The sequence below is a fragment of the Trachemys scripta genome, chromosome 9 (genome assembly GCF_013100865.1).
Source record: "Trachemys scripta elegans isolate TJP31775 chromosome 9, CAS_Tse_1.0, whole genome shotgun sequence".
In the NCBI taxonomy this organism is placed as follows: Eukaryota; Metazoa; Chordata; order Testudines; family Emydidae; genus Trachemys; species Trachemys scripta.
Genome location: NC_048306.1, coordinates 74,444,110 through 74,469,144, shown reverse-complemented (window position 1 = coordinate 74,469,144; position 25,035 = coordinate 74,444,110). Strand labels below are relative to the sequence as shown.

Below are 25,035 nucleotides of genomic sequence, written 5' to 3'. Positions count from 1 at the left end.
CATTTTTAACTCTGTAATTAATCTTGGCTGCTTGTTTGTAAAAAGCCTGCTTTAAAGGAATGCTGAGTTCTGGGGGGGAAATAATCAGACCTAATTATTTGGTTAATGGAAATGCTTTCTCACTTGAAAATGTTGAAGTGAAAAAGGTAGATGAACTGAGCATGCTCACTGGATTGGGCCCTGCAGGCCAATTAGGTGGAGGAATCACTCTGGGGCTTAGGGGTCTGCATGCCCAGAGTGAGGATGCAGTGTGCATATACAGAGGCAGAAACATGGGCACCTAGGCAACTTTTACTACAAAAAATGTAGGTGTCAACCAAGTTTTGGCACCTACAAGTTTCAGCAGCAACTAGATGGGGGTTTTCTGAATCCCAGTGGGGCCTGATTCTGAAATTTAGGAATTTTAGGAAAGTCCTGGTGTGAATCTAGCCCATGTTGACCAGGAAGATATACTGATTATCACTCTTTATACTAAGCATGGCAGCTAATCGTTCGCAAAATGTTTTGCATAGAAGAATATGCACAAACAGCAATTCCCAATCTGAACATCCAAGAATCTAAATCATTCTGAAGACAGCTGTGTGGTGTCATTGCTTTCTGTTACAGGAAGCAGGATTTCCAAGACTGGTTGATCAGAAATTGTATGATTCAGGCATTTTAAAAAAAAGCCCACTTGTTTCAGCCTTAGTATTTGGCGTTTTAAAAAAAGAGATTTATTCTTGGAGATGATAGAAAATCATTGTTTTTGCTCTTATGAGCTGTTTCTCATTGTTAAATAATTTCTCAACAAACAGGACAAACTAAACTTTGACATCTGATACTAATAGAAATAAAACTTGTTAGCTTTTCACAATTTCCAGAAAAGATCCAATATTGACTACTATTCGCGGCTCATATTGGTTTTTTTCCTACTTTAGAGCCAACTCTTGCTTTACTTATGAAAATCCATGAATTCCCATGTGAGTAAAGTAGGCAGGATTTGGCCCCGAGTGGTAATGCCAGGCTTTTCAGGTGGGTCAGACAAAGAGGCAGAGTATTAATTTCATCAGCATATGTTAGAAACTTGTACTTACCTAATGACAAGGACTGAGTTGTAGATAAAGGCCTAGCTGGCATGTCATTTTGATTATATTATTTCTTTGCTGAAATCACTTGTTTTTGTAAAAGAGAAGTTTAGGACCCAGTATACTGCAGACAGAAGTAGCACAAGTTTCACAAAACAGGCCTACTTGGGACAGCACTTATAAAAGAAGTTCCATTTATTTTGCTACCATTTCTAGCCACCTCACATTTCCCTTCTCACCTCTGTTTTCAATGTCTGCTGAGTTATTTTTCCATTTGGAATAATTTCCATAATCAAAGTCCTCGACTTTTTTTATTGTTGTTGCCTCTGCTACAAATCCTTAGCTAAGTTTAGTTAAAGGGCGACCATTTGTGCTACTTCTGCCTGCAGAAAGAGGACAAGAGAGTATTTTCCTCTGCCTGAAAACTCCATGATTTATAGGGATCCTGGGCATGGCAGCTGAATTCCTGTCTGTTGCTCTCACCTTTGGGTGGGTGGAGGTTTGGAAACTGGCAGTTAATGGAAAATATTTCCCGTCAGCTCAAGTGTAGAACGACTGCTTCTAGATTTGATGATTTTATCGTCCTTCAATTCTGATGCTCTGTCAAAGTGCAGAAGTGAGAGGCGCCATAGATACTCAGCAGATGTTCACATGCAGCCTTACAACTGTTTTAATGCTAGCAGAATCAAAGTTCATGTTTATTTTCTTACTGAATATTTTGTTTTTACAGAAAGATAATTGCCCCACTTGTAACTCGCCATGGGAAGCTATGGTCCAACTTTTGGGGTGCTTTGAGCCCTGATGGCTATTATGCGCGCTCTGAAGATTATGTGGATATTGTCCAAGGGAACAGAGTGTAAGTTACCTTAAGATAATCACGAACACCTGATGTCATTGTACAGTAGTTAGTGACATATTCTTTCCTTGCCCAGCAAATACCTATATTTTCCATGAAAAGAGAGAGAATTTCTGAACTGTTAATGTCGGTTACGTTGATGAATATCTTCAATAATCTGGGATTACTTTCTGTTTCTGCAACCTGGAATAGAAAGGCACAGTGCCCAGCACAATGAGGTCCTAGGTACTATCCCAGCACACACATTTAATAAGTGATGGTCATTCGTACTGAATATGATTATGCTATGAAAATGAACTGTAGCTAATTGCAAAAACTGAAGGAGTTATACTGTTAATCTGCCACTATGAATTTATGCCAAAAAATAATCTAGTGACACTTCATCAAATGTGTAACAAGTAAAGTGTTTTCCCATCTCTTCTGGACAAGCATAGTATTTAATCAGCATCTGAAATTAAGATTAATAACCATTTTTGTTACAGCAATATTTGTTCCATTATATGCTGTCTGCTTTCCATCCTTAGAACAGCCCAGAAATGTTAGACTAAAGTCCAAGCAGATGAGAAATACTTGCATTTCACATACAGTAACTTTTCCCCAAAATGAATGTACTTTAAACTACTTGAGGCCTGAGTGTCATGTGTGCCAATGCCCCTTTACTTGGCCCTGACAATTCAAAAAGGTCTTATTGACCTGATACTCCTTTACGCTTATGTACTGATTTTATAGATCTGCCTCTGGGAAACAGAAAACGTAGAGAGTAGTGCATTGTCTTATGGAGAGGCCTATTTGTTGATATTGGCTCAACTGAATTAAACTTGTGGCCTGGTGCGTTCACTGGTATCAGTGTAAATAGGTCAGTTGGTCTATGAGAAGCTACAGTTGGGTGTTAGTTTAAACATAAAATCTGTTTAATAGTTTTCTCCATCTCACTGAGTAGCTTAATGCTATAATATAAAGGAATTTCGTTGATAGCCTTGACCTAGTCTGAAAAAGGACGTGTTTATATATTTAAAACCCACTTTAGAGAATTTGGTGGAATTACTTTCTTCATGAGAAAAGCTCATAAAATTTCTATTACTGCTTATACTCCCTTCAAGTCCAGCTGTAGTTTTTCAGCTATCTTGGGAACCTTACATCATTGCCTTGAACTTTGCCTGGTCTTTTCAGTAAATAATAAACTCATGATGTTTAAATTGTAAAATATGCAACGCATTCCAGTTTTCATAGTTTTAAATCTTTCCCCCTGGACTTCTTTTACAGAGGAGTCTGGAATATCCCTTATATGGCTAATATATACTTAATTAAAGGACAGACTCTCAGATCAGAGATGAGAGAGAGAAACTATTTTGTTCGTGATAAGTTGGATCCTGATATGGCACTCTGCAGGAATGCCAGGGAAATGGTAAGGTGGATGGATGGATGGCTTTCTTTTAAATAGCACATGCAGGGTTTTTTTAACATGCTTGCTACACGTGTATGAATGTAAAATTGAATTGTTCACTTCTTTCTAGTTAAAAGTACTAGCCAATTTTTTTGTGGGATACTGGCATTTTTTGCAATGTGGTGTGTATGTGTGTGTTTTTTTTTGTTTTTTTTGTTTTTGTTTTTTTAATAATTGAAAAGAATACAGTGGAAGCATTCAGCTTTGCTCAAGACCAGTGGACTGGTGCACTGACAGCACATTGCTTTCTATTTAAAGAGTTAAAATTCATAGGTACTGCAAATTATCTTGCTTGTTGCCACAATTGTTTAACATGAAGGAGGACTCAGTGGCCGCCTTGTTAATATATCCGCTATCATTGAGTATCTCCATTTGTCTTGAAATGTCTTTAATTAATCTACACAATTGGGAAACTTATAACAAGTTAGGTGGAACACTTTGTTTTGTATTTAAATGAGAATACTTAAAGTTGATTGAAGCTGTCAATATACAAATCTTATTTAAAGCCGTTTTCAGAATGGTGATACTCTTATTAAAGGGTGTTATACTATTTAGTGCTATTTGTATTATGCTGTCGGTAATCTGAAGACTGATTTATATTAGGAGTATAAATATGCAAAACCATATTTGTACTGATATTTACACTAGTTTCAGAACAGAAACAAATAAGAGGTAAACTACAGCTATTTCCAGACAGTATAGCATTGAAAAAAAACTTGCTGAATTGAACAAGAAAAGTTGGCAAGTATAATTTTTTTTATTCCGTCCATAACAAGGCATGATTTCATTTGTTTGTACTCATTCTACAGAACAGCCCAATCAACATACTCTTGTTTTCAACCTTCTAAGCAGCAGTTATTGTAGTCTGTGCTTACCATGTGCTCGTGTTAAACTAATCTGACTCTGTGGCTCATCAGAGAATTGCCTTCTCTCTTTCTCTTTTTCTCAACTTGTGCTATGAGACCGTCTGGTACGTGCTTGTTTTTGTATTGCAGCAGATCAGAAGGGGCTGGTGGATACAGCTTTAACATGTACATAGGAGCTTTGCTTGGAGATGCATGCTGCCCGTAAAAGCTATTTTGGAATATCAGCTTTTGACTGAAGGCTATTATTTACCTAATGTAACTGTGGAAACCTAAAACCTAATACATCTCTGACAGAGAGAGAGACCATGTATCGGTCAACTGATGTGATGCTTCTCCTTCATTTTAGAGTTTACAAAGGGAAAAAGGCTCCCCTTCTTCGGAAACATTCCATATGCTCAGCCCCCCAAAGGTGTTGCTTTTTTTTTTATTCATTAGTTGTTACTATTATGCAGTATCATTCTATCACAGGAAAATCCTTCCCCTCTCTCCACTTACTTGTAAAATGTTGCTATACCTTTCTCTTTAGTCTTAAGTTACATTTTCAAAAGCAACTGCTAATGTTGGGTGCCCAATCAAGACATCTTAAGGAGCCTTGATTTTTCACAGTGAGAGCTCTTAATGCTCTGAAAATCAGGTTCCTTTGAAGATATCTGAATTTGGGCACCCAAAAATCAAGACAACCAATATCACTAGTCATTTTTTGAGGATTTAGGCCATTACAGCTTAATTATTGGCATTGTTAGTGCAATAAAATTGGTTAAACAATTCAAAATCTCTCTGAATATTACTCAAAATCACAAAAAAAGATAAAGTGCAAAGTTTGTCTAGCCTGTCTTATTTGTAAAGTCTTTGTTCAGTTTTGCTATAGCTTGTGTTTGTGTGGTCATTGGGCAAAATGCTGCAGTGCTTACTCCCATGAATATTCTATTGCTAGCCCCACCTGTGAGAAGGGCTGCAGAACTGGTCTCAACCTGTCCATTACATCAAGGTCATGTTTCAGGAAAAGGAAGCAAGCACATGTGTGTTACAATCACATGGGTGGTGGACGCACTTAAAAAGTTCCTTCTGGTTCTAGAGACACTAGCAGTATTTCCTCATTTCAAAAATACAGAATCATTCTAAAGCCAGAATAAACTTGTTTACCCCCTCAAAGGGCTTGATTGACATTTGTGTTTCTCCATATTTATGCTGATGTAACTCTATTGAAATTAGGGTTACACCGAATAAAACTGGAGCAACAACATGGTGAATCAGGCCCAGGGTATATTGTAGGAAAGTGTTGTGATAAGCATTGGTTAGCCACTTTTGCCAGACCCTCCTTATTTTCCCTGCTGCAGCTATTTAGTTTAAGAGCCAAGAACTGAGCACATGTTTAGCACGTTTAACCATGCTGGCAATTTAACACTTTTTCAGACCTAAAACTGAGGTCCAGATACAAGCAAACAAGTGGGAATGTCTGTGTTGTGCAAATCTCAAATGAGAAAAACTTTGTAAAATGTGGGTTCGGTCTGAAAAACAGTTAAACTAAAAGAAAACCCAATTTCTTTTAAACAAAAATATTTTCTGCTACTAATTCTGATCAAGGGAGTCCTGTTAATATCCCAGCTTTTAGTTATGAAGCAATATAGCAGCACATTTAATTTTGGTCTTTATCTCACTGAGATATTCCTTATTCCTCCTCATAATTCTAACATGCATTGTATTTTCAGATATATTTTTATTTCAGGTCAATTCACCAAAGGGATTACTTAATAGTAAATGTTCTGAAGCAGTGCAGAACTTACATGTTTGGTGTTCTGACAGTACTTAAACCTTTTTTCTAATGGTTCATTTATTTCAGATAGAATCCCCAGCCCCAGACTTTGTCAGTTTAATTTGTATGAGAGAGTTCTGTTTGAAAACAGGTATTTCAAGAGGGTTGAACATTTTAATATATGGTCTTTCTAGGCTTACTGAAGAAAAAAACAAAAAATATTAAATTTGTTTTTCTTTTCCAACTGAATGTTTGCACCATTACAAAACATTTGTTGCCTTAATTTGATTAGAAAACAAATGATACCAAATGTGTCATTTTTAATGTGGCTCATAGTAAAAATACATGTTTAGGAATCAGTAATACAGGCTGTGATCAGAAACAGTCCCGTGAAAGTTTAAAGATTTCCTTAAAAAACAAATCCAGAGGTAGTTAAAACGTGTGTGTGTGTGTGTGTGTGTGTGTGTGTGTGTGTGTGATAAATATATAGATAAAATATAAATTTTATATATACCATATTTTAGCTACGTGTCTGTGTTTTGGGATATATACATACACAGACACAAAACAGACATGTAGCTGAAATATACGTAGCTATATAAAATTTTAAAAGCCGAATATCGTCCTTGCTGTTAGTCAGTGTTGCTAACATAATTTTTCTTCTTTGTTTGATACAGGGTGTCTTTATGTACATTACCAACAGACATGACTTTGGGAGACTTATTTCAACTGCCAACTACAATACCTCCCATTACAACAATGATCTCTGGCAGATTTTTGAAAATCCTGTGGTATATATCACATTATGCATGAAACTGTTAACAGGTTTTATCATTTTCCATATGGTCATATAATGATTTCTAACTTGTTATGGTTAATATATATTGGAAAATATTAAAATATACTAAGAGGCACACACATCATAATAAATTCAGTGTCAGCATTTTATATAAAATATGACTCATAATCTGGAAAAAGAAATGCATGCCTGAGTCAAAAATGGGCCTATAAATCCCAAAATGTTTCCTGAGATAATAGAATCAAGAGTTAATTTACAGAGAGCATAAACATATTTAATTGTTTCTAATGATTTGAATGAAAGAAATTCAAGGAATTTGCAGAGTAGTAAAATTCATTTTTAATTTCTATATTTTTGGTTGTATATTTTTAAAAATGAAATTTGAGCTGTTTAATCTGTTCAAATCATTCTTTTCAGGACTGGAAGGAAACCTATATAAATCCCAACTACTCAAAGATCTTCACTGAAAATCTAGTGGAACAGGTTAGTATTAATACTATTAAAATGAGAGAGACAAAAACAAATGTTTATCTAAGTTCTTGCTTCAATGAGCTCACATAGAATAAATGCTTCAACTGTCATATCACATTGAGCTGTGATCCTGTTAGATCTCCGCGTTTATATGCACCTAAAACAAAATGGAAGTGAGCACCTCACAAAATTACAGATTTTGAGGAATGGCCACAGAACTGAATTTTGTGTTGTGGAACTTTCTCTACTGCTAAGTTTCAGAAGGTTCATCCTTTTCAATAGTTGGATGGGAGATGTCCAAGGAAAACTGAGGTGCATCAAGTAGTGGTCAGAATTTATTAGGTAGGAGGCATTCTTTCCTCTGAGTGGCTACTGAGTCAGTACCCACATGATGCTAAGTGCTGTTGGAAGGACTGTTTTCTGAGTGAGACTTACAACTGATGTGAAGAGCACTTGAGATCAAGAGAGATTCCCATGGAACTTTCTGCAAGAGGAAGAGTGTCAATCCCAATGTTCTGATGAAAGTTCACTTTCTGTTCCACCCCTTTATTTAAATTCCCCCAGTTGTTTCAATTGGAAAATGTATTTTTTATTCCCTTTTTTGTAACAAATAGATCCCACTGTGCAGTGATTTTAGTGCCAAATGCTTAGCATTTGCATCTCAGAATTGTTTGATCCTTGTATTTAGTCTGCTTAAAAAAACAAAACAGAAACCCTGTAGATTTCTTAGGGCTGTATAAATGTCAAGTTGTTTCACATGCACTTGTAGTGACCTTATACAAATTATTTTTAAAATAAAGATTACTTTACCAGACAACAGTGAAAATGTCCAAGTAGCTTCTATGGTGGTAGAACTGATTATGATGTACACTTTGTCTTTTATTCCCTGAGACATTGACACTAATCACTAGGTTGGTGCTGGAGATGAAATCTTGGCCCTATTGATGTCAGTAGCAAAACTCCCATTAATTTCAGTGAGGCCAGGATTTTACCATAGAAGTTGATAATGCGCAATGTTTGGGTTGATTTTCTGCATTGCAGATGTTTGGCACATGGAGTTCTATTTAATGACTGTGTCAGAGGGTTTTTATGAGTGCATGGATAGATAGAGCAGGCTTTTCAAAAGTGCTCAGCATTGGCCTAGCTCTAGACTAATTGAAGTCAGTGGGAGTTAGTACTGAGTGCTTTCGACAAGTCCACCCTCAATATACACTTGCAAATTGTAAAGAGCTAGCAGTACCATGCCTAGCTATTTTGGTGCCCTACGCAGCCCCCCTGTGGGAGCCCCAGGCCTCCACATGGGGGGCTGGCCACTACCTGTGGGAAGTGGAGTGACCTGGCCCCAGCCTGCTCTGCTCCCCTGATCAGAGGCTGAAATAGAGAAAGAACAAATTAAAAATTACTTAAACAAGTTAAATGGCTTCAGGTCACTAGGGCCTGATGAAATACATCCTAGAATACTCAATATAATTGAGAAGATATCTGAGCCATTAGCAGTCCCATCTTCCATGACTTTTTGAAGATAAGAGATTCCAGAGGACTGGAAAAGGGGCAAATACAGTGCCAGTCTATAAAAGAGAAATAAGGACAACCCGGGGAATTACAGACCAGTCAGCTTAACTTTAGTACCTGGAAAGATAATGGGAGCAAATAATTAAGCAATCAATTTGCAAACACCCAGAAGATAATAAGCTGGTAAATTACAGTCCACATGGATTTGTCAAGAACAAATCCTGTCAAACTAACCTAATAGCTTTCTTTGACACAGGGTAACAAGCCTTCTGAATAGAGGGAAGCAGTAGATGTGGTATATCTTGACTTTAGTAAGGCTTTTGGTATGGTCTCGCATGACTTTCTCCTAAACAAACTAGGTAAATACAACTTGGATGGAGTTATAAGATGGGTGCATAACTGATTGGAAAACCGTTCTCAGAGAGTAGTTATCCGTGGTGCACAGTCAAGATGGAAAGGCATATCAAGTGGGGTCCCGCAGGGTTCAGTTCTAGGTCTGGTTCAGTTCAATATCTTTATCAATGATTTAGATAATGGCATAGAGAGTACACTTATAAAGTTTTTCATATGATACCAAGTGGGGGGTGGGGTTGGGGGTTGCAAGTGCTTTGGAGGACAGGATTAAACTTCAAAATGATCTGGACAAACTGAAGTAAATAGGATGAAATTCAATAAGGGCAAATGCAAAGTAGCTCCACTTAGGAAGGAACAATCAATTCCATACACATAAAACAGGAAATGACTGCCTAGAAAGGAGTACTGCAGAAAAGGATCTAGGGGGTTATAGTGGATCACAGGCTAAATATGAGTCAACAGTGTAACACTGTTGCGTTTTTGTTTGTTTTTGTTTTTGCAAACATCATTGTGGGATGTATAATCAGGAGTGTTGTAGGCAAGACACAAGAAGTATATTAGCCAGGAAGGGTAAGGAATGGTGTCCCTAGCCTCTGTTTGTCAGAGGGTGGAGGTGGATGGCAGGAGAGAGATCACTTGATCATTACCTGTTAGGTTCACTCCCTCTGGGGCACCTGGCATTGGCCACTGTCAGTAGACAGGATACTGGGCTGGATGGACCTTTCGTCTGACCCAGTATGACCATTCTTATGTTCTTTTATAGCCATGCCCCGATGTGTATTGGTTTCCCATATTTTCGGAGACTGCCTGTGATGAACTGGTAGAGGAAATGGAACATTATGGACAATGGTCTGGAGGAAAACATCGTGTAAGTGTCATCTCTTGTAAACAAAACTGATACTTGTTTTCTAGCAGGCCTTCATGTACTTTAATGTTTTAAATAAATGCCTCATTAGAAAGTGCACTGGAAGGCGTAGTCCGCAACTACTGAAAACTTAGTTAAAAATGATACTTTTATTGCCTTTGTTTTAATTCTGTGTGTCTGCAGCTTTCAAATAAATTAAAACCTGTATTATATAAGTACTGAAAAAACCCACATTTTGAGGCCCTTCTGGTTTTTAGGATAGTCGTATATCTGGAGGTTATGAAAATGTCCCAACTGATGATATTCACATGAAGCAAATCGGGCTGGATGGTGAATGGCTACATTTCATTAGAGAGTTCATTGCACCAGTAACACTAAAAGTCTTTGCTGGCTATTATACAAAGGTAAACTTTTAAAATTGTTATTGGTGAATAGTTGAGCTGAGTGGTTAATTTGCAGGGAATGATTTATTAGATTAATCCCAGAATCTTCTTGCTCATGGAATATTTTAGAGGAGGCTACACTTTTCTCAGTTTTATTTATTATATATTTTTAAAAAATGTCTTACTTTGTGCGTTGATTTAAAGTATTCCAGACTTGAGCTGTGTTGCTTCAGTTGTGATGGGTAAGATAAATCCTATGTTGTTGTAACTGTTTCGGACTTGAAGCACAAACATTTGCCAATGAGTAGTTTTTAAAATTCAGCTCCCGTGAATAAGCACATATTTGATTTCGAAATTCGCACACTGATGAGAAATCCTTTGGATTACTATGCATTTATTTCAGGGACATGCCATGCTGAATTTTGTCGTAAAATACACTACAGACAGACAGCGTTCCCTCAGACCTCATCATGACTCCTCTACGTTTACCATCAACATTGCTCTCAACAAAGTAGGAAAAGATTTTCAGGTACGCAATAGTCATTTCACTAAATATTGCTGCTCTTCAATTTATCTAAATCATGTCCATGCTTGGGTCCAAATAGACATGGTTAGGACCCTGTGTAAGAGGAAAAGACATTCAGCACACATAGCAATGTGTTGCTGAGATAAACTGTTTGCTGCTGCCCTATTAATTGATGTCAATGGAACAATCCATGGAGGATGGTGGTAATCAACTTAATGGTGGTAGAATCTGGCCTGGATCATATTAACTCATCCACAAGTAGAACAACTTGTTCTGTTTTGCCCACCTGTGCACTGCCCACCATGCAGTGTATTCTCCATTCCTATACTAAATTATTTAGATTATTTTCAAAACTGCTACCTTGGGGAATGATGCTTCGGGTCTAGACCCCGATAAAGGAAAGCACTTGATCATGGGCTAACATGCTGTCCTAAAGAGAGCAGCTGTCCTGAATCAAAGCCTAGAAAAGATGATTAGCTAGTCTTTCATCTGCAATAATGTTACTGAATGGCTGATTGGTGGGAAACAAATATACCACTAAGGCTGTTCAAAGGAGCAGCTCTGCAGTGTTTACCAAAATAAAAGGGACTGAAATTCCTACTACCATGTGGTGTTGCCACATGTACTGCTGCAAAGGAAACATTACTTAAGAAGTACGCCTTACTAGTATGGATAGAGAATTTCTTCTGATGTTAAGTATCTGTTTTTAACAATAAAACATTCTGATTGCTGGACAAAAGGAAAAGCTCTTGTTTGTAAATGTAGTTATAACCCAAACTAAGACATCTGTCTTCTGATTTTTGCAACAGGGAGGTGGATGTAAATTTATTAGGTACAACTGTTCCATTGAATCACCCAGGAAAGGATGGAGCTTCATGCATCCAGGAAGACTCACTCATTTACATGAAGGACTTCCCATTTTAAATGGAACAAGATACATTGCAGTATCGTTTATCGATCCCTAACTTTATTTTCCTGCTTCTTCAAAACCAGTGGTTGGTTCTTTGACATAAACTCTTATTTATAGTTTTCCTCCTAGAAGATGGTGATAAAAGAAACTTTAAATTACTTCCTCTAGACAGCAGCTTTACTTTGAGCTAAGAGATTGAAAAAACAACTTTTAAAAATGTTGGACACTTCCAAATGTCTGCTCTGAGCCTTAAGTCAAAGTAAAAATGTTCTTATTTTTGTACTCTGCTGTCTTGAAGGGTGGGGTGGGGAGGGAAAATAGAAATGCATTTTAAAATGAATCATTTTTTTTCTGTTATGAAAAATTCCTAGATACAAAATTATCTCCAAATCTTGTGGTTTTTATTCAGTAAAATTATGCAGATAAAGTTGTGTGTTGTGCATATTTTATAACTACCAATGGAAGAACCACACCTAGAATTAGCATCAAGTGAATCCCATAGCCTAGCAGAATTGCACACAAATTTTGGCTTTAAGCAAAAGCATATTTTGTGTGCTGATGTGCACTTCAGCAACACCCAAGTAAAACTTTTTTAAAAGGTTTAATTTATATTAAATATCAACATCTATATCCTCATAAAGAAAATATGCATTGCAGAGTTTGAGGAATAGATTGAATAAGTTAGATTTAAAAAAAAAAAGGTTTTATCAAGAACTACAAGTATGTGTTTGAAAGAAGAACTTGTCCCATTAAGGTTACTTTTCTTTACCAAGTGTTCTTCAAGTAAAATGAGCTATTTTTGTAATGTATAGTTGCACCAGGTTGATACTGGAAATTAAATCCTATTTTCAGAACACTGGTAAATTTTAATATCAGGATGTTTTGTAAACACAATTTTCTGTTATTTAAAATTACTTGAATTTTGTATCAGGAAAATGAAATTGGTGAAGTCTTTCTTTTAAACCTGAGAGGTTTGACTTACCATTTATTTTAAAGGAATCAGTTTTTAAATATTCCTACTGTATCTACTGTTTGTAATTTAAAGAAACTTGAAGCAAACGCTAAACCAAGGAACCTAAGGTGCCAGAATGAACGTGTTTAAAAACTTGTGAAAAATAAAAGGTAATTTAAAATTAATGTAACAGTTTTTATTGTTTGTCTTAGTGAAGATGGCAATATATCCCAAACTGTTATCTTTAAAATGTAGTGTATTTAACAATTTTAAAAGGAACAATTGTGTATCATGGTGAGCATGATCAAATTTATGTTGGCAAAAATTTTTTTTTAAATATTCTGTGTAGTCCCCGCTAGCTACCTGTTGCTATTGAATAATGTCTGTCATTAATTGGCGTCTCAATCATTATCAAGGTGGGCAAAGTTTTAAGAGCTTCAGCAGCAGTGTGTGTGTTTGCTGCCTGTTCTAATCATTCTTTTTGGCAAGCAGAGTATTGTGGTGATCGAAGCAGCAACCTTTTCCCCACTATACTAACTGATGCTGTGTTGAAGAGAATTCACTACCAGTACTGTATGTCGGTCTGAGTGGTTTTAAGACGAGTTTATTTTTTTCTGAGTTGTCGTTTCCCACATTTATATTCTTAATTTTTCTCCATTTCAAGCAGATGCTTACAGATTACAGAAATGCACCAGCACATTGAGTTTCCTGACACGAATAAATTCCAATTTTGCAGATACCTTTGCCTGAGTAAGCTGCTTTGACTGGGTGGAGACTGCACTTAGGCAAATGATAAAATTCAGAAAATCTTCAGGACTCTACGGCATGAAAGCTGCCTTTGTTAACCACCTTTTTTCTGTGTTTGCCTATGGTCTGTTAGGATGGCATGGAAAACAGACTGGGTCAGTTTAACATAGGTCAGTGTAATAAAGCTTTCTTTATAAAGAGATACTTGAAAACAGGACAAGGGATGAGATTTTTGGAGATCATTCTGCATAATTTTTGCTTCTACAGTCTAGATTTTGTGTTTCACTGATTTTCTCTGTTTTGATTCTTATTTGTTTGAAGACTTGGATTATTAAACTTCTAGATTTTCATTCATTTACTCTTTCAGCTGTGAGCTCTTTCAACGAGCTAGACACATTTACTTCGTTCAGACTCGCATTACTAGAGTCCTTACCTTATTAACCAACCATAGGGGTTACTAAATCTCTTTCAGGCTCATAGATATGTTACAATGTTGAGACAGAGCACTCATTCACTTCTCTGCATTGACCAAATACTGGAAGAATAGGCAAATTCCAATGGGCATTTAAATCTAAAATGCACAAATATTTGGTCTTAACAATGAATTTAGATATGTTTTGTTAGCTTTAATATATTATTAGTAAACTAGCTTATTTGAATTGAATTTTCACCAGTAATGCTGTAAAGCAAACCTTGAGAGAGATGTCAGACCTTCCTAATACCAGACTACAGAACTGAGACGCAAGATAAGTAACTTGGAGAAAATGCAGCCTAACCTCTGGCAGTATTCATAAGACACTAGGAGTACAAGGACATAAAGGTGGACTCTTTAACTGCAGTGGATGAGACATTTGCAGATTATCTGATTGGTGTTGCTTACGTTCAAGCCTAGTTCTTCACTAATAAACCAGACATGAATTCTAGATTCAGTGGTAGGAGTGATGGGAGAGAGGGCAATTTGTAATTATTTTTTAACAAAATGACAAGTCTGAGTATGTTTCATCTACTTCACTGGTGTGGGGGCCACTGTGACCCTCCAGCACTACTTGTGGACCAAGTACTGGATAACACTCAGTATATCAATTGACTTTTGTAACAAAACAAAAAACATATGTAGCCCTCATTAAAGCCACAAGCTATTGTAGCATAGGCTTGTCACTCACTTCATTTTCTTCTGTTGCTGCCATGAGTTGACAAGAATAAGAGCTAAACACAAAGGGAAATGATGGATTTTCAATAATGTGGAAGTGCTGACCTCATCTCAAGTGTGAATTTTTAGCTCCCCCTTGTTTTATTTTATAGATGGAATATATGTTAATCAAAAGCAGGTCTTGTAGAAATAAATAAAATTAAAGAGGCAAAGAAATGAAAAGGATGCAGAAGTTTGGGAAGGACTCTGCCAAACCCCCTTCAAAACCACATTCAGCTGGAAATTTATTTTCATCTGTGCAAGTAAAGTTTGTATGAATGCTTTTCAGCCAGAGCAACATACTTATTTTATTCTTTTATCTTTATCTCTGATATGCTCCAGCCTTTATCCAGATGCTGAGAAAGCAGTGGGTGGAGCACTCGGTTATGTCTTCCTGGGATGAAAGTAGTAGACGGCTTGTTTTTTAGATTCATAGATTCTAGGACTGGAAGAGACTTTGAGAGGTCATCGAGTCCAGTCCCTTGCCCGCATGGCAGGACCAAATACTGTCTAGACCATCCCTGATAGACATTTATCTAACCTACTCTTAAATATCTCCAGAGATGGAGATTCCACAATCTCCCTAGGCAATTTATTCCAGTGTTTTAACCACCCTGACAGTTAGGAACTTTTTCCTAATGTCCAACCTAGACCTCCCTTGCTGCAGTTTAAGCCCATTGCTTCTTGCTCTATCCTTAGAGGCTAAGGTGAACAAGTTTTCTCCCTCCTCCTTATGACACTCTTTTAGATACCTGAAAACTGCAATCATGTCCCCTCTCAGTCTTCTCTTTTCCAAACTGAACAAACCCAATTCTTTCAGCCTTCCTTCATAGGTCATGTTCTCAAGACCTTTAATCATTCTTGTTGCTCTTATTTGGACCCTCTCCAATTTCGCCACATCTTTCTTGTAATGTGGTGCCCAGAACTGCACACAATGCTCCAGCTGAGGCCTAACCAGAGTAGAGCGAAAGAAATGACTTCTCGTGTCTTGCTCACAACACACCTGTTAATACATCCCAGAATCACGTTTGCTTTTTTTGCAACAGCATCACACTGTTGACTCATATTTAGCTTGTGGTCCACTATAATCCCTAGATCCCTTTCTGCCGTACTCCTTCCTAGACCGTCTCTTCCCATTCTGTATGTGTGAAACTGATTTTTCCTTCCTAAGTGGAGCACTTTGCATTTGTCTTTGTTAAACTTCATCCTGTTTACCTCAGACCGTTTTTCCAATTTGTCCAGATCATTTTGAATTATGACCCTGATCTTCAAAGCAGTTGCAATCCCTCCCAGTTTGGTATCATCCGCAAACTTAATAAGCGTACTTTCTATGCCAATATCTAAGTCGTTAATGAAGATATTGTTAGCCTTATAAATGGCATGAATGGATTCACTCCTCTCCGGAGCCCTGTGAATGGTTAAGATATCAGCTGAATGACTTGAAGGTTTTTCTGTTGATGTAGCAGAGCTCCAGACTGCAGCATTAGTAATCCCACTAGTTCTGAAATAATCATTTACAGGCTGTCAGCAGTTGTCCTTAACTAAGTCAAAGGATATCTTGAGTCTGAGACTCAGGTGGTGTAAATTATTGTCGCTCATCTGACTTTAATGGAAGTATAACTCTTACATCAGGTTCCTGGCCCATTGTCTATGACTGCAACTCTTCTGTTGACTGATCCATTCATTAGCCTTAAGAAGCCCATGTGGTCAGATGTTCGGCTGCATGTGTATGTTCTCCATGTGTGCTGTCCCAGCTCTATGTAAACAGCTGGCATGGCAGACCTCGAGTGAACCTCCCAATAAATCCACAGACTTGGTTTTCAGTGAAGGAATCTGGTCACGTTTATTGCCGACGAGCACGGTGCTAATGCCCCGGCTCAATGGTTACAGGTACACAAATGCATGTATGCCCGTGACAATGGACCATTTCAGTGAATGGCGGGACTTTCCATTCTCCACTCGGCCAGACAAAGACATTGCCTCTGAGATACATCTTTATACACAGATACAAACAAGTTACATATTACTCCTCTGACATGGCTAACCACCACCCATTACCTTGTCCCTGTTGGTTCGATCAAAACATCTTTAACCATCATGCTGTCATCTTGACCTTATCTTTAGGATTGGTCAGTGTGTTTGTTACTTTTGAAGAATGTGCTGGTATCGGGGTCTTCTGGCACCATCCTGGAATGTGTTTACATGTATGCTTTTGTGCCTAGTACCTCTTAAGATTGTGTTTCTGCAATATCAGCCCTGTTTTTGCCAGATTCTGTGAGCACAGCCTCCCTCTTGCTCACAACTTAACCTTGCTTTATGGCAGCAAGTTTTGACCACTGCTTTAGCTCAGGCCTCTGCTACATAGTCTTATGTTTCAGGCTCTCTTCCTACTACAGCCCAAAGTATTTTTTTTGTTCCTGGTGGAGCTCTCAGGCAAGAGCTCTGCTGGGACTCCAGGGATTCCATACTACAAAATCTTCACTGTATCATAAAGTTGAGTTAGAGTGCAGATCCAGTCCAGTGGCACTATCTTGGTTTCCTGGAAACTCACTTTATCTTATGCAGCAAGTCATGCTCTGTAATATTAAATTTTAATCAAAATCTTACCTGTTGCAAGGCAAATCTAGGATATGGCTAGAGGAGGGAAGAGTCCTGAAGCAGGGAAATTCCTTTCCTCTCAGGGGAGAAGTGACAAGTTTATTACAGTTAACATATAGCTTTAAAAGCAGAGGATCATGGACTTTAGTCAGTGCATTTAACTGCCTACAACACACACACACGCAGCAGAAAGAGCCATGAGCATGTGTACTTATTTATGAGAGAGATCGGGGAGTCGAGACAGGAGTGTCAGTGTTCAGGAAACCTCAAAGTTCATCTCAGAGTTGCTTCCCTCAAAGTAAAGGGGACGGGGAAGAGGCCTAAATGTCATTCATGAATATTCTGAGACACTGGACTGCTCCTGTGGCCACCTCTCCCTCAAACTCGAGGCAGATGGTGTGGGGTAGTCCTCCTGAGATGATGCTCAGGTCTGTAAACATGATGGGAAAGAGAAGGTTGTCTTATTTATCTCATAATATTTTTTGACAATTTGTTCTTGATGGAACTTCTAATGTTTTTTGTTCTGCAAAGAGCTGTATGTTGGCTGTGTTTACAATGATACTCTAAGGCAGTGGTCTCCAAAGTGGGGTGCGTGCATGATCCTTGGGGGTGTGCAGCAGGAGGAGCCCTTGTTTGTTTGTTCGCTTCATCAGGCGGGAGTCTGAGTGGCTTTATTTTTTTTTTGCTTTGGCGCAAACTTTTTTGATCAAAATTTTTTTGATCGCGTACCCCTATCAGTAAAAAATTTTTGGAGACCACTGCTCTAAGGGATGGTTTTATGCAAGAAACTTGTGTGGCATAAAATGTGCAGACAAAGCATATTTAGCGGAAGGTAGTTCACTGTTTTAATAGGAGATGGCAACACCCCAAAGACAGCTGCAGTCCAGGATTTCAGTCCACAGTGGTTGCAATCCGTTGGTTACATCCTCTGGTGGTGTAAATTGGTGTAGCTCCATTGAAATCGCCAGCTGACATTCTGGCCCTATATTATTAACACCAGTACTGATGCTCAAGAGCAATGTGGTGCCTGCTATAATGCCAGTTTATTTAAAACAAAAAAACAAGCAAGCCTTCACATGGTCCAAAACATGAGTCTTATTCCCTGTATATCTGCTGTCTTCATACATCCACTGTCTTGGAATTCCTCTGATTATTTTTAGATGATTTACTGTCTCTGGAGTAGGGCATAAAAGTATGATGTCACTCAAGAGCAAGTTTATACAGAAACTGTTTATTTGGCCTGAAACCAGCATTCCTGCTATTTTGAAGACATTTATCCAGCTGTGCGTAGGAGCTGGTCAAATACTAATTACTTTGGGGCAGCTTGTTCCCTGATCCTGAACAGGATGTGCATGTGAGATGGGAGTGAGAATGAGGAAGTACAAGTAGACTACTCCCCCATGCTCTCTGTGCAGTGCTGTTTGCAGAACTGTGGGTTAGTATAGCATTACAGAATATCTAGGCAGACAAACTGAAATCTTTGTGCTCCCCTGAAGGCAAATCCTGCTCCTGGATACTGTCTTTGCACAGCAGCTGGCTGCAACCTGAAGAGCCATTTAGCAGCGGTTACGCTTCTCCTATGTGCCAGTGAGTTGAGAGGTATTGCCTCCCAAAAGCATAATGTCCTCCTAGAGCTCTAGCTGGAGTGGTGCACCCCAACATAGATCAGTAACTTAAGGGAATGATACTGTAGTTCCTTTAGGTGACAGACACCCCTTAGCAATAGGCATGCAGAAAGGCTATAAGAATTGTTACGTAAAGCAGTTGGTCTCAACTAGTGATACATGCACCAGTACTAAGGACGTATCGGTAAGTAAATAGCATGTTGCCTAAATCCCAGTCTAAGATCTTGGGGGCTGAGGCCCTAAATTTCATCCTCTTAAAATAATGATAGGCCTGTGGTACAGCCTATGTTTGTTCACACTGTGATTCCCAACAGAGGCTGAGCAGTTCCCAATGTCATTCTTGTGGATTTATTTCAGAACAGCCTTGTGGTTCTGAACACGTGCAAATGAATGGGAGGCAAGAAACACAGGTTTGTACATCCAAGGTCATAGTCTAATAAAATGACACATTTACCCCAAATGTTCAAGACCCATTGAGTTTAGAGAGAAACTTCCATGGGGCTTTTAAAGTTTTCTTTGGAGAATTCACTTATAGATTAAAATTTAAATAAACTAAAAAAAAATTAAGTATAAAACCAACTCATTTTTCACAGTCTCCTGAAACTTGTGCACTCTGACACCATAGTTTTAATCTGAGGTATCCTATTCTGTATAAAAATCACTATTTCCTCCTCTAAGCCATTGCTTTGCTGAAAAGAACTAGATAAGTTCATGGAGGATAGGTCCATCAATGGCTACTAGACAGGAGGGGCAGGGATGGTGTCCCTAGCCTTGTTTTGCCAGAAGCTGGGAATGGGTGACAAGGAATAGATCACTTGGTGATTACCTGATCTGTTCATTCTCTCCGGGGCCACTGTCGATAGACAGGATACTGGGCTAGGTGGACCTTTGGTCTGATCCGGTTCGACTGTTCTTATGTTCTTAAAGAATACACCATGCCATTACTGCAGGATAGAAAGCTTACACAGCACCACTGCAATAAGAAAAACACAAAGACACTTAGTGCCCATACACCTACATAGACTGTGCACTCTGCAAAACCTATTGATTAATCAAATGTCTTAATGTACATAAAAGCATTATCAGTGTGTGATGAATGATTACATGTATCTGCTATTTTACTTAATTGTTTTACAATATACAGCTAGAATACAAATTAGAACAATATTAATAAATAACAGACATCATGGACCATCCGTACCTTCCCCCTGCATGTTTGCACATCGCACTACCTAAAGCCGCTATTCCTTTCACCTGTCATCTGTTTACCAGATGTCAACTTTCCAATGGAGATATAACCATATTGTGCCACTCTAGACTTACATTCTTATCCAAAGTATCATGTAACTGGACAAGAAAGTGAGGAGCAAGGGAGACAAATGCAAGGCATCTGTTATTTATTTTATTTTAAATGCAAAATCTAATTCCCTCCTCTGTGGCCATGAAGAGCCTCTTGGCAACAGAACTGTATTTCCAGTTGATAAAGAATAGGACTGGGAGGCTGCATAGGTAGCATGCACGCCTACATGGAATGGAATTCAGCTTCTCATAAGCTTTGTTTGCTACAGTATAGGAGGTTGGAGTGGACAGGGTGGAACTGGAAGATTCTTTGCTTTTCTGATCCTATCCCCCTTGTAAGGAGCCACATAGAAGCCTGTAGATGTAGTATCAGCCATTGGACTAGTGCAGCCTCATCAAAATGGCTTCATGGAAGCTCTGCAGTTTGCAACGAAGATTTCCCCCCAACTCCCGCTTTCTACACATCTGATCAGTGGCCAACTGGCTATGTGCCCCTCATACGTGCTTTCTGCTTGTCAATAAGCAAATGCCTTATTTTAAGGCCACCTTTATTTTCCCCATTCTGTACTGGAACCTTTTTTTGGTCATTCTTAAAATTAAGGCTAAACCAAGTCAGCATACAAGCGGAATAAGCTGGCATGACTTAACTATCATTAAAAAGCAGTGGCAGGCATTGGGAATTTTTCTGTAGACCAGCTGGATAACTGTCTTAAAATCTTTTTGTTCCCAAGCGATCCATATGATTGGACAAGATCCTCTTCAGTTTTAAAAGGAAGGACTATGATTTTTATGCAATCCAAGGAATTTCCATCCCCAGGTAGAATAAGAGAGAAAAGTTGGTAACAGATACATGTGACTGAAGTCCCCTTGTGGCCAAGATGGAGTCCACTTTGCGGGGTGGCTCTATCCAAGCAAAGGTGAATGAAGCAGGGAACTTGCCTTTCACCCCAGGAGCATCTGTTCCAAACCCTCCAGAGTAAACACACACTGGAACAGTAAAACAAATGTAAGAAAGAGAAATATTTATTTACAGAGGGATGAATGAAGAAAAAGAATGGGGAGAAGATAGAGGGAGTGGTCAAACAGGGTTACCTAGGCCTAGTGGTACCACAGTATAAAAGGGGGGGATAGCTCAGTGGTTTGAGCATTGGCCTACTAAACCCAGGGTTCAATTCTTGAGGGGGGCCATTTAGGTGAACTTGGGTAAAAATTGTCTGGGGATTGGTCCTGCTTTGAGCAGGGGGTTGGACTAGATGACCTCCTGAGGTGCCTTCCAACCCTGATATTCTATGATAGTTGTCAAGCACAGCATCTAGCATCAGAGTTCAGGAATCCTGCGCAGAGTTCCAATCTGGGAGTGAGTCCTGGCCTTTGGCATCAGTGAACTTTCCCCAATGAGCCCTTCTGGTGCCACCACCTTCTGCCGCGCTCTGCAAACCCACACAGAGTGACAACCTCCCCACTCAACTAGCTACAACCACCCTCCTTATTCCCAATGCGGAGTCATAGCCCCAATGCTCCCAGCCCTGCACAGTTCTGAGGATGGTGATACTGGGTTCAGCTCCAATTTGTTCTTTTCAGGTGATTTCTTCCTGGCATGGTGCTCCTGCTGGGCCCGATTCTAGGGCATCCCCTGGTCAGCCACTCTGTCCCTCCTGGACTTCAGTCATTGCTAGATAAGGGCCTGCTCACTATAGGCCCTCTTCTCTGGAGCGACAGAAACACACTCACCCGCCTCTATCATTCTCGACCCTCTCCCTTCCTGGAACAATCAGCACTGTCTCTATCTCAGGACAAAATTTTAAAGGGGCTTTGCTCTCTGAACCCCAGTGGGGTTATGTACAGCTGATGGGGGCTTGGGTCTAATTCATTGTTTAATATTGTATGTAAAATACAGGGCTAAAGACTGAGAAACATGTTTCAAAATTCAGATACACACAGATGCTCTTGAAATTTTGTCTTGGCAAATACATTTAGTTGCTTTTGGCAATGGGTGTCCTTAATTGTTTTCAGTCTAAAAGGAGGAGAAACACATTGTAGAAATACTTTTGACAATCTGATTATTTAGTACTGTTGAAATGCTGGGAATCAAATTCTATTTTTATTTAAACTATGGTTGGAATACAGGAATTTTATTGCAGAGCAGAGGTAACCTCTGCCATTAAAGCATTGACACGTTGCACAGGCCTAAATGGAACACTGAACTACTAAAAACCCAGAAGAGGTGCAGTACCAGAGTCATCAAATAACCACAGCATAAATGCCTGGTTTGGTTTTGACAAAGTTTATCTTTCCAGAAAAATAATCTTAAAAATCGAATGGCCAGGACTCCTAATGGTTTTTTTTTACATTTTTGGTTAGAAGTGTGTACTTCCAGGAAATCTGTCTTTGGGTGAGCATATATATTATCATTCACAAATATGGGGGCCAAATCCCATAGTCTTTTAGCTTTTCTCCTATGAAAGAAAAGCTCTCACTAAGCTCTCTCTAATTACTAACATACACATACAACTGTATGGTAAACAAGTTAACCTAGTTTAAAAAACATATTGGCGCATACTAGGACAGCTGTTTTGAGCAGATTAAAGTATTTGCTAAGTAAGGGTCTGCTTTTTCTCCCACTGAAATTAATACGTTTGTCCATTAACTTCAGTTGCTGTAGGATCAATCCCTAGATCTTATGAACTGCTCAGTGGATTGTGGTTCCCAAGTGCTTAGAAAAAGTCCACCTTAATGCTGTGCACTGTCCATTTCCACAGTGAGTGCATTTACTTGCTTTAGGGTTAATGATGCCACTTTATAGAACTCCAAAGATTTCCTAAGATTTTACAAGAAAGCTTAGAATCTTAAAAGAAAATCTAGGATGCTGTATTGTTGTTCTTGCTTTACAATTTAGGAAAGTTAGAACTTTTCAGAGTTAAAAATTCAGGATTTTCTCTAACTTTATATTAGCCATAAATTTTTCCATTAAAACACTGATCACCCTTTATCTAGTCAGAAATTGGTGTTTGTGCTGCAATGAGGAAATCTGCTTCAGAGGTTTCCAGATGAACCATTTGATCTCCAATACTATTTGTCCTGGTCTGAGTACAAAGAAAATAGTAAAGCAGTCAAATAATACATAAACTGTCCTATTGAATATCCTCTCTCTCTGGTGTGGCTGTTCACGTTATTAAACTTCCATAAATCAAGAGACAGAAAAACCAATTTCCACTAACACCGGAAGGTTTATTTATATGTCCGTATAATAATTTCTTTTGAAGGACTTCCTTTCAAATTGAATGAAGGTTTTGTGAAATTCCTATAGATTTGAGAGGATTTCTGGCAATAGCAAATAAGACAAATCATTTGCTTGGACACAGTGGATGAAATTTGAGCTACAAAAGTTTGGGCATTTTGTGTGAAATGGCAGAAACATTGGAATTTGTAGCAATATTTGGTTTTAAGATTAACACTCTGGAAACTCTGAAGTTTAAAGGGAGCGTGAGCTAGGAAAATGTGTGTGTGTATATATATGTAAACTTCCCATAACATTCAGAATTGTCTCTTAACATTGCTGTGCAATAACTATAATTATCAGATTTTGTACAAAACATACTTTTAAATGTGTTCCTTTCATCACTGGGGGCTTGGTCCTGCTCCTATTCAAGTCCAATGAAAAAACTCCCATGAAAGCAGGATCAGTCGCTAACTGACCAGCTACTAAGTCCCATCAACTTCCATAGTAATTGGACGCTCAACAGCATGCAGAATCAGCCCACATAGGAAAACCAGAGGTCTTTGTCAGAGTCAATAGAGCAAAACAGCCTATGTACAGAACAAAGTGATTTGATCAAGGTCTGTTGGACGATGGATTTGTTCATATCAGCTATGAACTGAACATGATGCTACTTCAGTTTCTTTTCAGAAACCTGATAACTCAAAATGTGATCTGAAAATGCAATTGTAATTAGAGACAATTATTTTTCCATCAAGTTTTTAAAAAATTGTAAGTTTTGCATGAGATTATTTTGGTTTATTTTTCAAAAACCAGAGGGGGAAAACAGTTTTTAATTTAAACAAATTGTTTTGGTTTTCAAAATCTGAAAACTGAGATTTTTTTATTAAAATTTAATATTTAAATTTCTGGGTTTTCAAAATTGACACTCCCTCTGCCCCAAAGTTGTTTTTTGTTGCAATTGAAAAAATGTTTAGATTAACTTCTCTCCAACCCCACGCCCCACAGTCTGTTCTATTGGTAACATATTGACTCCTTTAAGTCTAATGCAGAAAACTACACTGTTCTATAGTGTCCTGGAAGAAATATCTTTAGGAGAGGGAATGTGGGTGCTGAGAGGCTGCTATCCCTGTTGAGAACCCAAATTGAACCTGGGAAACTGAAATTGCCTTTCCCCTCAGTACATGAGTTGAGACTGTTTGTTTCCAACCAGTATTCCATCCACCAGACTGCAAGAGCAGAGCAGGTTGGGAGTTTTATTTCTCAGAGCAGCTGGAGCTGTAGTTCAGGGTTCCTGTAAGGCTTGCTGGGTAGGGCACAGTATATAAGAAACTCTGTATTCTTGAAAGAGAGAGAGTTGGAGGGAGCTGGAAGAGCTAAGAAATCCCCTCTGTTGCCTGTTTGGGTTTTATCATTTTATTGGCTCATTTTTTATACACTGGAATTTTTAGTTGAAGAAATAACGGGAAGGCAACCCCTCTAGAAGGAGCCATGCTTAGTCCCAAAACTGGGTGTAGTCCTTGTTTGAGGATGGACTGTAAATTAATTTAAATTCCTCTGAGACCCTTAGGAAATGATTGAGAAAGAGAGTCTGTGGTGGGGAAG

The 25,035-nt window shown here is 38.5% G+C and overlaps 1 protein-coding gene across 3 annotated transcripts in view; it reads left to right on the top strand.

Moving 5' to 3' along the window:
- PLOD2 (procollagen-lysine,2-oxoglutarate 5-dioxygenase 2) overlaps nucleotides 1-13,494 on the top strand; it is a 79,802-nt gene extending 66,308 nt beyond the window's left edge. For 2 of the 3 annotated variants that reach the window (XM_034781456.1, XM_034781454.1), the window contains exons 12-20: nucleotides 1,795-1,920; nucleotides 3,184-3,325; nucleotides 4,577-4,639; nucleotides 6,661-6,774; nucleotides 7,200-7,265; nucleotides 9,883-9,987; nucleotides 10,242-10,388; nucleotides 10,771-10,896; nucleotides 11,703-13,494. In XM_034781456.1, coding sequence (XP_034637347.1) covers nucleotides 1,795-1,920; nucleotides 3,184-3,325; nucleotides 4,577-4,639; nucleotides 6,661-6,774; nucleotides 7,200-7,265; nucleotides 9,883-9,987; nucleotides 10,242-10,388; nucleotides 10,771-10,896; nucleotides 11,703-11,858 — 1,045 coding nt within the window. In that variant the 3' untranslated portion in view covers nucleotides 11,859-13,494. The remainder of the gene's footprint in view (nucleotides 1-1,794; nucleotides 1,921-3,183; nucleotides 3,326-4,576; nucleotides 4,640-6,660; nucleotides 6,775-7,199; nucleotides 7,266-9,882; nucleotides 9,988-10,241; nucleotides 10,389-10,770; nucleotides 10,897-11,702) is intronic. The other variant, XM_034781455.1, reaches the window with a different exon arrangement.
- Nucleotides 13,495-25,035: the final 11,541 nt, after the last annotated feature.